General features: G+C 36.0%; 1 protein-coding gene across 2 annotated transcripts in view; it reads right to left on the bottom strand.

The window, feature by feature from the left end:
* Positions 1–14,567, bottom strand: part of RABGAP1L (RAB GTPase activating protein 1 like) — a 642,929-nt gene that overhangs the window by 568,713 nt on the left and 59,649 nt on the right. For both annotated transcript variants that reach the window (XM_055084169.1, XM_028488591.2), the window contains exon 9: positions 14,242–14,408. In XM_055084169.1, coding sequence (XP_054940144.1) covers positions 14,242–14,408 — 167 coding nt within the window. The remainder of the gene's footprint in view (positions 1–14,241; positions 14,409–14,567) is intronic.

Here is a 14,567-nt window from a genome sequence, read left to right as displayed (position 1 = left end):
GGAACGAAATTGGGTCATTTGTAGAGACATGGATGGATCTAGACACTGTCATACAGAGTGAAGTAAGTCAGAAAGAGAAAAACAAATATCATATATTAATGCATATATGTGGAATCTAGAAAAATGGTACAGATGAACCAGTCTGCAGGGCAGAAATAGGGACACAGCTGTAGGGAACAAAGGTATGGACACCAAGGGGGAAAAGTGGTGGGGGTAGGGGGGTGGGGGTGGGATGAATTGGGAGATTGGGATTGACATGTATACACTAATATGTATAAAATGGATAACTAATGAGAACCTGCTGTATAAAAAAAATAAAATTCTAAAAATAAAAAAAATAATATAAGCATAGATAGAGAAATAATATCTCTAATATCTACCTGTACTGTAATCCATTTAAATTATAAAAATAAAACTACTTTAATTATTCACTGTTTTCAAGAATTACTTTTGAACCGTAAATCAAATTTCGGGTGCGTTTTCAAATCATTCAGCAAATAATAAAATGTAAAACTGTCTACTACATTAAACATAGAAAAAAAAAAGAAGACAGCCATGAAAAGTTAAGTGGTTAGGTTTAAACCAACCAAATTTTTATTGCATTTCTGCTATATTTAAGAAACAAAGACCTCAATCCCTAGAGCAACCATTAAAATAATTATATAAATATAATAAAAATGAAATACTAACTGTTCAAATAATCCAAAAGATGACAGCAAAGGAGAAATAAAGAAATGTAAAATAAGAAACAAGTAGGAAACAAATAATAAAATGGTAAATTTAAACATATCAATATTTATGTTAAATATAAACTGCCTAAACAATTAAAAAACAAAATTCTCAGATTATGTTTAAAAAAAGACAACTATTTTCTGTCTACAAAAAAACCCACTTTAAATATAGTAACATAGGCAAGTTGAAGGTAAAATTAGCTTAGAAGACATACCACGAAAACACTAATCAAAAGAAAGCTGAATGGGCTTCCCTGGTGGCGCAGTGGTTGCGCGTCCGCCTGCCGATGCAGGAGAACCGGGTTCGCGCCCCGGTCTGGGAGGATCCCACATGCCGCGGAGTGGCTGGGCCCGTGAGCCATGGCCGCTGAGCCTGCGCGTCCGGAGCCTGTGCCCCGCAACGGGAGAGGCCACAACGGAGGGAGCCCCGCATACCAAAAAAAAAAAAAAAAAAAAAGAAAGCTGAAGAGACTATATTAATAAAAGACAAAGCAGACTACCAAGCAAGAAAAAAAAATCACTGCGTATAAAGAAGGACACTGCACCATGTTAAAAGGATCAATTCAACAAGAACACATAAGAATCTTGTAAGTGTATGCACCTAACAACAGGCTTTCAAATATATGAAGCAAAAAATTCATAGAAATGAAAGATGGACCAATTCACATTTATAATTGGAGACGTCAACATTCCTCGCACAGTAATGAAAAGAAGTTTACAAAAATTCAGCAATGTTATAGAAGAACTGAACACCATCAACAGCAGGATCTGATATTTATATACCACTCCACCGAATAACAGCAGAGTACACATTCTTTTCAAATGCACATGGAACATTCACCAAAACAAACCATTTCCTGGATTATAAAACAAACTTTAAGAAAATTTTTAAACATGAAATAATATGTTTAGTGACTGTGATACAAGTAAACTGGAAATCAACAACAGAAATACATCTGAAAAATCCCCAAATACTTGGGAATAAAATAACACACTTCTAAATACTCCATGGATCTAAGCCAAAGAGGAAAGCTCAAATTAGAAAATATTTTGAACTGAACAAAAATGAAAATACAATAAATCAAAATTAGTGGGACACATCTAAACAGTGTACATAGGGAGATTTAGAGCTATAAATGCTTATAAGTATTTCAAGTGAGGCATCCAAAAATCAATAACTTAAACTTCCACCTTAAGAAACTAGGAAAAGAAATGCAAAATAATCTAAAACTAGCAGAAGTAGAAAATAAAGATAACAGCACAAATCAATAAAACAGGGGGCAGAAAAAATTAAAAATCAATGAAACCAAAAGGTAGTTCTTTACAAAGACCAATAAATTGATAAACCTCTAGCTAAATTCACAAAGCAAAAGAAAGAAGATACAAATTACCAATACCAGGAACAAAAGAGTGGATATCACTACAGACCCCATGACATCAAATGGATAATAAATAAATACTGCAAATGGCCCTATGCATATTAATTGGACAACTTGGAAAAAATGCACCAAGTTCAAGGTGTACAGCATAATGATCTGATACACTATATCAATACATATTGCAAAATAACTACCACAATAACATATTTCACCTCACATAGTTACTCTTGGTAATTTACTGATTATATTTTTTTTTCAATTGAAGTATAGTTGATTTACAATGTTTCAGGTATATAGCAAAGTGATTCAGTTTTATATGCATGTGTGTGTATATATATATATATATATATATATATATTCTTTTCCAGATTTCTTTCCATTATAAGTTGTTACAAGATATTGAACACAGTTCCCTGTGCTAAACAGTAGGTGCTTGTTTTTATCTAATTTATATAGTAGTGTGTATCTGCTAATCCCAAATTCCCAATTTATCCATCCCAACTGATTATACTTTGATTTAAATAGGTTCAAATCAACATGCATCTTCAAAAGGGAATTTTCCTTTTATGCTTTTTTTTTTTTTTTTTTTTTTTGTGGTATGCGGGCTTTCCTCTGTTGTGGCCTCTCCCGTTGTGGAGCGCAGGCTCAGCGGCCATGGCTCACGGGCCCAGCCGCTCCGCGGCATGTGGGATCCTCCCAGACCGGGGCGCGAACCCGGTTCCCCTGCATCGGCAGGCGGACGCGCAACCACTGCGCCACCAGGGAAGCCCTCCTTTTATGCTTTTTAACTCTAATAACTGATAAAAGACTTTGCCTCCAACTGAAAGGAATGTTAAGGCACCTGAAAGCAAAGAAGAGATTTTGGAGGAGGACAAAAAAAAAAAGTTATTTTAACATTAAACCTATTTTAGCCCACAGCCCATAAAAAGCCTAGATGAGGCCTGTGCTAGGAAAAAGATCTAAGAAAGGGCAGCTACTTCTACTTCCAGCCTGGCTCATGCTCTCCTAGAGAGGAAAGAAGAGGTGGTTCACTTTCCGCTTTAATTAAGGGCCAAGCCACAGGAGCTTCTGAGAGCAGATAAGACTGTGATGAACTTTTGTCATTCCCTAAAACCTACCCTTTTCTTCAGACAAGCCTCCTCCCTCTAAACTATCTCTTGACTGAAAACACAAAACAGGATGATGACCTTTGGAGAACAGACTTGTCAAGAGAGAAGCTTTTCCTCCCCCTTAACACTTGACCTCCAGTCTTACTTTAGGTCTCTTGGACATTATGACTCTGCCTCTCATTTCTCTATAACTTCCCCTTGTAGGGGAGCAAAATTTGCCACCCCAAAATATCTCTTTGGCATGCAAATTATTTAGAGATGGAACAAATCAAGGCTAAAAAGACTCAGGAAAAATCTCTGACCTTCCCCCTAACTCCCTTAATTTAGATAGAGGGCCTGTTCCTGGAACAGAGCTGCAATAAGACATGTCTGCAAAGGATATGGGCTAGGTGTGATGGGGGAAACTCAGCAGGGCCTAGAGATCACAGTCCATTCTGTGTCCCACTGTCTCTGCATGGCCCAGCAAACATCTATTTACCAAATATTTGCTTTTCCATCTCCATGTGAACTGCCTTTTTTTCCCTTTGAAGTTCCAAAACACTACCCCCAGCATCCTCTTTTGTCTTCAACTGAAGATGGTATTAAAGGAAGGGCTTAAGCCATTTTGGAGAATTACTCAGTTTTCCTGGATCTCTACCATGTATACATGTTACTAAACTTTTGTTTGATTTTCTCCTGTTAATCTAGCTCATGTCAAGGTAATTCTTAGGCCAGTCAGAAGAAGCTAAAAGAGTAGAGGAAAATTTCTTCCACCCTAACACCCTTCTCTCCTGTTTCATGAGACTTCTCTTTTCTGAAGGTAAATTTTATTCCTAGCAGACGCAAAAAAAAAAAAAAACAGGTAAAGTACTTGGAACAGTGCTCAGCACACAGTAAGTGCTATGGAAGTGTTACTTCTGGTTACTGTTTTGTGCTGTTAAATGATATAACACTTTGAGGCAAGACACAGTCTAACCTGTGGTACAATATGCAGAATAACTAAGAAGCAAAAGTGGCTTCCACATCCTATTCTAGTGCTCTTCTAGAAATCTTTCTAGGCAAATAATTATGTTAATAACAATAAGGATAGCAAGCATTCAATCCTGGCAACAACCCAGGCTCATCCCTTGAAAGGTCTTTTTCCCCAGATCTTCATTTGGTAAGTCCCCTCTTGTCACTCAGACCCTAAACATTTAAATGTCACTTTCTTACAGAGGCCTTCCTTGACCACCCAATATCCACCAAGTCATCATAGCACTCTGTTACTGTCTGCTATCTTGCCGTTTGTTTGCCTGCCCGTCTGTCCCCTCCATGTATCCTCCATACATAGAATGTAAGCTTCATGAAGCAGGGACTTCATCTGCGGCATTTACCACTATATCCCCAACGTCTACAATAGTAATCTGTCAGAGCAGGCACTTAATAAATGTTTATTTAATTAATAAGTAAATGAGCAAACAATGCTACATGGTCGGTATTATTTTTACCTCCATTTTACATACGAAGAAGCTGAAGCTCATGGACACAACTACCAAATGACAGAATGGGTAACTAGCCTCACACCTACTATCAAAATCAAATCATTAATATTTGAGGTTACCCTTTTGTGTCACTTTACAGTCTACAAAGTGATAGCACAGACAGTATCTTACATGCTAAAATATACTGCAGGGGAACAGAATTTGTCACCCCAAAACATGCCACATTCGCATGAAACCAAGCAGGACCCTGTGGGGCCCTCTAGGGCAGGGGTCTCCAATCCCCGTACTAGTCTGCAGCCTGTCAGGAGCCGGGCCGCACAGCAGGAGGTGAGCAGTGGGTGAGTGACCGAAGCTCCCTCTGCCGCTCCCCATCGCTCCCCATCGCTTTCATTACCGCCTGAACCACCCCCCACCCCCACCCAGGTCCGTGGAAAAATTGTCTTTCACGAAACCGGTCGTGGGTGCCAAAAAGGTTGGGGACCGCAGTTCCAGGGTACAAATCCTTTCCGTGTTCCCCATTTCTTGTTTGTAGGAAATAAGCTTCATTCAGCCTCCCAGATCTTCCCTGAGTACCAAAGGGAAGATTCAAACAGTTACTAATTAGGGAAGGGCGGGATGCAGAAACAAATGAGGAACAGTCAAGAAACAACACTGCAGCATGAGACAGAGACGTGGTTCCTCCTCAAGGAATATACATAACAACATATCTTTGAGTTCTTCAGCAGGAACTAAGGCCCCCCCACCCAGGTAGAGCACCGGATTCCTGGAACACCACCCTGTTACCTCACCACCAACCAATCAGAAGAATGTCTGGACACAGTGGAAGATAACACAGACTTTGATCCCCTCCCCAAATGATTGAATGTGATTAACTTCCCCTTTCTCCCTGTAAAAAACTTTCATGGTGAAGCAGAATCTTAGGAGTTGGTTCTTGGACATGAGTCTGTCTTCTCCCCAGGTTGCCGGCCTCCTGCATAAAGCACCTTTCCTTTCTAAACAACGAGTATTGCCTTTCGAGCGAGTATTAGCTTTTGAGCAGGGAGTGGCGAGCAGCCAAACATGAGTTCAGTGACAAGCATAAGGATTACTATTTTGAGCTAAAGGCAATCAAAACCTAGCAAATTCAGGAAAGCTCTTTTACCTCTGCCTCAATTGCCTAAATTTACAGAGCAAAGGAAGAGAGCTATTACCAGAGATACCTTTTTACCTAAGAAACTTATCTGTGTAACAGGGCAACCTTTGTTTTCCAAACATCTCCTCTCCCTTCCTGTGAATGGCCTTCCTCCCCTTTGTATCCATAGATCCCTCCCCTTTCTTTAGCTCAGGATGGTATATAAGTTTCAACTACCAGCAACTTTTTGTGTCTTTATATCTTTATGGTGCTCCCATATGTACATAATTAAATTTTCCTCCTGTTAATCTGTCTTATATTTATTTAAATATTAGACAAGCCGAAGAATCTAAAAGGGAAGAAGGGAAATTTTTTCCACCCCTACAATATTCCCTCTCTGCTGTGATCACAGAAAACGACTCACATATACCCTCAAAGGAACTCCTTTTAACCACCAATTTGTGTCATTCTACTACTATTGTCCCTCCTTTTTCTAAACCCCACAGCATCCTGTACATTATTTTCACCTAGTATTTATCATAGCCCTCCTTGTAAAATGGTAATTTTTATATATTTCCTTATTAATAGGAGGTGACACAAAGTTCCTTTGGGGATAAGGTTGTATTTTAAATATCTTATCCTTGCTGTGCCACTACAATAGATATTATAAATTAACTTTGAATTAACTTGACTACAACAGTCATGGAATTATTTGTGCTAAAAACTGTTTATATAATTCACTAATTCAAATGGCACAGAATTTTAGAGATGAAAAAAAAATTCAGGAATACTATTAACCCACATATACTACAAATCTACACTGGACTAGGTGATTCCTTCTCAATCAAATGTAAATTTCACTATGTCTTTTTAGGCCTGATGCTCCAATAACTAAACATAACTTTACTTGTTATTATTATTAGAGTTTAAAAATCTCCATAATAAGCAGCAACACATTTTTTTTTCAGAAAATTTGTTCATCATGATAATCAGATATGCTAATAGAAATTATTTAAATTATTTAAACCTTACTAATTCTACAACATGTGCTTTGTATCTGAAGAAATGTCAATCTACACTAAAACATGTTGTGCTGGCCTCAAAATGTTCTGGATTTCCTAAACTAATCTAATGTAAACAACATATCTTAAGAGAGTCTTTAAAATGAATATTATATAAGCATTTCTTTCTTCATAACACTGTTTTTTCTCTATAATTGCCTCAAATTGTTCTTTGTAGTTTATCACACATCCCCAAATTAAGCAAGAATTCAAGAACCACCCCCTACATGTTTTCAATGCTGCTGACTCAGCTGACCCCTTGACAACTGAACTTTATTTTACACTAACTTCATCTAAGCAGCTAAATCTGGTATTTTTCTTGAAACTCTATAGTATTCATAAATGCCTAATTTATAAAAGATCACTGAGTTCAATGAAGTTAAGTGCTGCATTTTCCAAGCTCCCATCTCCATATGCTTCTACTCTTTTATGCCTAACATAACTGCTATTATCAATTTTTACTACATTTTGGCACAAGCAAAAAGTAGAAAATATTTTTATGAAGAACAACACAGCTAAAAATGATACACACCATTACTGTGAACAAAAGCAGGTACCTCTGTCTATAGAAAATAATTTCATTTCAAAACTTCAAACAAGTAGTATTTTAAGAGTAAGACCATAGTCTTAAGTACAAGAATATTATCTGGACCTAAAGTAAGTATATCTGACTAGGAAATAAGCAAAATTTCATTATTAAATATCAATTAGGTTGCTACTTCCCCATCATACCCAAGTAGCTCTTCCTTGTCACATTTTTCTCCAGGTGATAAGCCTTTTGTTTTATTTATTAAATCTTCAACACACTAAAAGTCTTTAGATACGAGGATCATTTATTCCTCACTAATAGGCCACTTGGTAATGTGGCCTTGGTAATGTAGTAATGTGTAATTTCTTAAACTCCACAAATGAAAGACAAGGGAAAGGAATGCTAATACTTAATGAAAGGATCCCAAGTCACTGTGCTTGCCATCTTGCTTAACAACTGGCATATTACTTTTTAAATGCACTGCAAAAGAGTATATGTACATAAGGATTCTCTCCTTTCTGGCCTACAATTTCAAATCTTTACATACTAATTTTTCAGAATAAATCCTTTTCAATCAACTAATAAATCCTCAAGTTTTCAATGAAGGCCTATAATAACAGACCTATTCTCATTTCAGTACCCAGAATGAAGTACTGCTTTATTCAATTTTATTTCCTTTGATGTAGTCTCATAGTAAGATACACTCTAGAGTACAATACAAAGCAAATCTGAAAGTAAGTGGTAACACCTAAATGTCTTATCGTTCTTTAGGCAAAATACAACCAGAAGAATATAAAATTATTCTATGATTTTAAAAATTATAAAACAAAACAAAAACACTACTACAAAGGTTATAACTTTCCTATCAAAGAATCCTGCCAATAAACATCTTATGATGGGACTCACAGCATTTATTTTCAGTAATAGGAAAAGGAAGAAATAATAATTCATCAAATTACTTCTTAGGCAATTTATGAGTGTAGCAACAGGTGATGTCACTATAGTTTAAAGTTATGAGTATCTTCAATATGAATTCTATTTTGGGGTACTTCAAAACTGTCATTTAAAAAATCACTTTGAAATGACAGAATAATAAGCACATAAAATTTGAAGCAGCAGAACCTTCCAAAATTCTAATTTTGCTTTCAGCTGTTTTGAAAGTCCTCCCATGAATTAATAAATTTTTTAAAAAGAAATATCAAGTGATGCATAATTTCTTTTTTATTGAGATATAACTGACATATAACATTGTGTAAAATGTACAACATGTTGATACATTTATATACTGCAATACGATTACCACTGTAGCATTAGTTAACACCTCTATCATTTCACATCATTATCATTTCTTTTTTGTGGTGAGAACAATTATGATCTCATCTATTAGCAACTTTAAAATTTATAATACAGTACAGTCATTCCTTGGTATCTATGGAAAGATTGGATTCAGGACCCCTCCATGGACACAAAAATCTACGGATGCTTGTGTCGCTTATATAAAATGACATAGTACAGTTGGCCCTATGTATCTGCAGGTTCTGCATCCACAGATTCAACCAACCGGGAACTGATCCATGGACTGATCCACAGACTGATTAATGGTTGACTGAATCCACCTTGAGGAACCCGTGGAAAAAGGGCACACTAGACTGCTGACTACAATCACTAAGCTGTGCATTAGACCTCCAGAACTTTTTTATCTATCAGTTGCCAGTTTGTACATAATTTCTTAACTATACTATTTCTGAAGAAAGAAATTAGTTCACTTTCAAAATATCTGCTATGCCATTCCTCTAAATGTTGGCAACAAAAGGTTTTCAGCACTCGACTCCATATTTTGATGGGTATTCATTCAGCAAAATCACTAGCAGAGGGGTTTGACTTCCAAACCCAGGAAAAATAGAGACTGAATTTTCTAAAATTCTAACTTTGTATATAAAAGTTGTATATAAAATAAAGTATACCCTAATACTTTGGATTTGTACCTAGCTTCTCTTTTGTTCCCAGTTGCAGAGGTGAAATATGACATTATGTCTCCCATTCAAGCCTCAATCAACTGCAGTCTAACTTCTGCCCCACTACTCCTCTGAAATTGTCCAAGTTTTACAGTCTAAGATCTTTGCCTCTTATTTACCAATCAAATCCTTAGCTAACCTTCCTGAAGTACCTGATGCTGCAGGCATTCTCTCCTGCTGGAAACAATTTCCTCCCTCCCCTTTCCTGGCCTTGTGCTCTTGTGATTTTACCTGTAATCCGTGCTTATACTTCTACATTCACTTGGCTCAACCCTCTTCCTATACCAATCTTTTCAATGTCTCCCCATTCAACACTTGGCCACAGGGTAATTTACCTACTCCTAGTCACAATTCTCAAGCTTTAACCACTTTTAAAATCTTTATTTCCCAAGCTTAGGATACAAATATCCAACTGCTTACTAAACCTAAAAGTTCCACAGAAATGTGAAATTCAGCATATCTGAAACTCCGCTAGCTTTCCTCATGAGCCTCGAAACATTTCTCCTTGAAAGTCTATTTCTGTAACAGGGAAAAGCTAAATCGGACTCCAGGTTCGATCTGTTTCTTTGACTTTAACCTTTGCTTTCTGTTGCTTTTGTTATTATAATCATACATAATGGCCTGCCTCAGGGAACCCTGCCCCTCTGCCTGAATGTTAAACTAAAGTGCCTCTGTTCAGTTCACAGGGAGACACCCTCACCCCACCCACCTGTGGATGTCTCAAGAAAGAAGAAGAAATTAACACATCCCCTCACCGAGGCTGGCCATTCCAGGGGGTATTTGCAAAACTTATGGCCTTTTGACTTTACTTACTCATCTCCTCCCCCTCTCTGTGCTATAAAAGAAGCTGGCATCCAAACCCCTATAAGATGGTTTATCAGAGACACTAGGCTGGCATCTTCTCCGTCTGCCGGCTTTCTGAATAAAGTATTCCTTGCCTCAACACCTCGTCCCCGATTCACTGCATCGAGCAGAGCAAGCTTGGACTCCATAACATCTCAATCAAAAGGATCAACAACCACCCAGTCACCTGAAAGTAATCCTAGACCCCTTGTTTTCCCTCAACCTCACGTCACATCAAACACCAGATCTTGATTCTTACTTCCCTAAGGCCTCTCAAGTTCATCTTTTCTACTATCCCCACTGCCACCACCTTTCTTCACACCATCATTTCTCATCTTGGCCACAACAGCCTTCTTACTTCATATTTATTGCCTCCAATATCAGTATCTTTTTCACTGCTGTCAGAGTGACCTTTCCCAATTATAAATATAGTGTTATTCACAGCTTAAAATTCTCCCAACCTGAGGATAAAGGACTAAGCATGGTAATGACCTACCTATTCGGAATAATTACCCACCATGCCCACTGATGCTTCAGCAATATCTAATTTCCTACAGATCTTGAACATATCATGTTACATCAGAGTTCTATGACCTGACTCAACTCTTGTCTCTGACTGAAATGCCCTCCTCTGCCTTACCACACTCCAAAATCCTGACCTTTCTACCAGAGTTAGTTATTCATTTATTGGTTCATTTATTCATTCATTTATTTTAGGCTTAAGAAACACAGGATTCTGCCCAAAAAGAATAGAGACTAGATAAAAGACAAACAAGTATTAATTAACATTAATAAAAAAATAATAGTTAACATTTACTGAACATGCACCAGGTGACAAGCACTGTCCTAAAGGGCCTTACATGAATTCATATTTACCCATCATGACAACCGTGATACTGTGATATAATAAGAAATATATATTTTGGTATTCATCCTGGCTTCTGAAACAGTGCCATAGAGATAAAGGTGAAAGAAACATCTTTTGTTATAATATTTGGTTTTTATCCCATTTCTGAAATAGTTCCAGAGCAATAAAGGTAAAAGGAGCATCTTTTGTTATTCCTAATGAGCTTCTTTCAACCACACTTGAATTTATGTTAATGAGGTGACTTTTGGAAAGCCCCTGAGGATATGGCGGGGCGGGGGAAGATGGATGCTAGAGGAATAAATCACATGATAGAGGGTTGGAACTTTCAGCCCCACTCCCCCAACCTCCAGGGAAGGGAAAGGAGCTGGTACTTGAGTTAATCACTAATAGCCAATGATTTACTCAATTGTGCCTAAAGAATGAAGCATCCATAAAAAACCCTAACTTAGGTGTTCAGAGAACTTCTGGGTTGGTGAACACATGGAGGTACTGAGAGGGTGGCGAGCCTGTAAAGAGCATGGAAACTCCATACACCTTCCCCCATACCTTGCCCTGTGCATCTCTTCTAGCTGGCTGTTCTAGAGCTGTATCCTTTTATAATAAACTGGTAATCTACTAAGTAAACTGTTTTCCTGAGTTCTGTGAGTCATTCTAGCAAATTATCAAACCTGAGGAGGAGGTTGTGGGAACCTCCAAGTTATAGCTGGTTGGTCAGAAACACAGGTGATAACCTGGACCTGCAACTGGTGTCTGAAGTAAGGAGGAGGGGCACAGTCTTGTGGAACTGAGACCTTAACCTGTGGGGTCTGTGCCTACTCCAGGTAGTTAGTGTCATAATTGTATTGTAGGCCATCCAATTGGTGTCCAATTGGAGAATTAATTGCTATAGGAAAAACACTCACCCATCTGGTGTCAGAAATGAAGTGGTGTGAATAGTAGTAAAGGAAACAGAGTTTTCTTTTAACAACTCTGAGAAGTTAAAGGGAAAGTTATAACCTTAAAAATTAAAAGATATTAGGAAAAAAAGTTTTTAAAAAAATCAGTGATATAATCTTCATATGAAGAAACTAGAAAAACAAGTTAAATCCAAAGCAGAAAAAAAAAGGAAATAAAAAAGAAAGCAAAAGGAATCAACAGAAGATAAAACAGAAAAACAATAGGGAAATCAATGAACCCAAAATCTGGTTCTTTGGGGGGGAATAAAATCAGTAAAATTAATAGACCTCTAGCTAGGCTGATAAAACAAAAAACAAGAGAGAATATATAAATTACCAATATCAGAAATAAAAGCAAGATCCTACAGATCCTAAAAACATTAAAAATAAAAAGGTAATATTTTAAGCAATAAATTAAATATCCTGATTAAACTGACGATTCCTTGAAAGACACAAATCACCAAAAATGACTCAAGAAGAAATAAAAATAATAATAGAATAACACAATATCTACTAAAGAAATTAAATTATACCACTAAAGTTAGAAACCATGTTATTTGATATTCATTTAAATCAGCCTCACATTTATTAGAGCTGAATATTACAGTGAATCTAATTTAATCTTTTTATTTCACATGAAATGGCCTCAAATAGTATTTTTAATGTTTTAGTACTAAGAAATTCTTAACTTATGGTACTTACCACTCAGTCACTCAACATCAGTAGTTTTAAAAATATGAAAATAATATTTAATAATAAAATCCACTCTAATATATACATTCTTGAAATTTATACAAATATATAAATTCCAGTACTCTTGTTTATCTTGCCATATATATTACATATATATATTTTATATATATATATACATATATACATATATATATATATATATATAAAGCTAATTTGGGGAGGCAGGGCGGAAGGGGGGAAGCAAACTTTTTATCAAGTCTCAAGGAAGAAAAATTCACAGCATAATTTATTAATTGTCACTAGAATGATGACAACCACTTTGTATACAGCTCCTTTATTCACTCTTATACAACTCTGAATAATCCTTTGGCTCAAAATGACAAACGAATTCTTTGATAGTCATTAACAATTAAGCTACCAAAAAAAAAAAAAAGAAAAGAAAAGAAAGAAAGAAGGAAGGGAGAAAAATATCTCAGAATAAAATATGAAAATATTAAAAAAATACATGAAAATATGCTCAGGACACTAAAATTTTAAATATTGTTCATATTATCTTCATCAGAATATGCTACAAAAACTAAAAGAAAAAAAACAGTCTACACCGTAATAAAAGCTGTGTCAAACCACAGCTCTAATAATTTTATGAAAGATGAAAACCACAACAATTTCAAAGCATCTAATATATGAAGCCTAACTGAGCAATGACAAGTTTTTTTTAATATGAAAATGGTTAAGTGGCTTCTATATTTGTTCACTGAACTGATGCTTGCTTTTACATTACATTTTGCATATTATAGTATATGAAGCAACAAGCATTTTTTAAACTTGGGAGAGAGGGAGCACTAAACATGATGAAAAGGATTTCCATCACTCAAATAGAATATTTTACTCTGATTTCATAAAATGGACACTACTAGAATTCAAATTATTTTTCACTGTTACCTTCTTCCTTCATTACATAACAAAAAGTGTATTTTACCTACTAATACTGCCTAATTTAAGAACTTCACAGAAACCCTAATTTTGTCCATTTAATATTAAAATAATTTTATAACCTTACTAATAAGTCAAACAACACCTTCACATAATATTATATAGGTAGAAATAACTATAACAATTAGTCATGTATTACTTCATAATTTTTTCACTATTACATAAAGATATGATGTTTCTGCGCCCTTTCTTTTTGGTTTTATGTAATTGTATATAAAAGGAAGAAAAGCTGTTTTAGATATAGATTCGTTATTTCTATTAAGTATGTTGATACTTTATGGGTACACATTACAGGTTTCTAAAACAAATTTCTACATAATTATTACTAGTTGTTTTTTTCCAACTGACATTACCTACATATGGATTTTTCAAATACTCTGTTGGTTGACTCTAAATATCATTTGATTATCTGAGGAATACTATTGCTTTTTATTGCTATTTAAGAAATTATGTTGGCATTAAAGAAAAAATGGTGGAAAAAATGTATTATGTGAAAAGAACACAAAGGTCCTACCTGTTTCAACCTCATGAAGAAAGTCTCCGTGAAAGTCTTTCTGCTGAAATACCAAAATCGCTCGTTTGCAGGGTACACGCGTACTACTGTCTCCAGGAGAAAGCGGACAGGCTCCACCACCTCCGTGACTACCATATCCACCGCCACAGTCATGTACACTCGTTTATCTGCAGTAGAAATTTTCTGTGTTTTATGCCAGCTTTATTATTACTTATTTAAGAAAACAAAGTGAAAGGATTAAGGTTCTTTATACTCCTGTTACCTGCTATGTTAATTTTAAATGTTTTATTGTCACTTAGATTAAATAGGTAACCAAGTTGCCCAAG

Source organism: Physeter macrocephalus, chromosome 4 (assembly GCF_002837175.3).
Source record: "Physeter macrocephalus isolate SW-GA chromosome 4, ASM283717v5, whole genome shotgun sequence".
Lineage (NCBI taxonomy): Eukaryota > Metazoa > Chordata > Mammalia > Artiodactyla > Physeteridae > Physeter > Physeter macrocephalus.
This window is presented reverse-complemented; position numbering and strand designations above follow the sequence as displayed.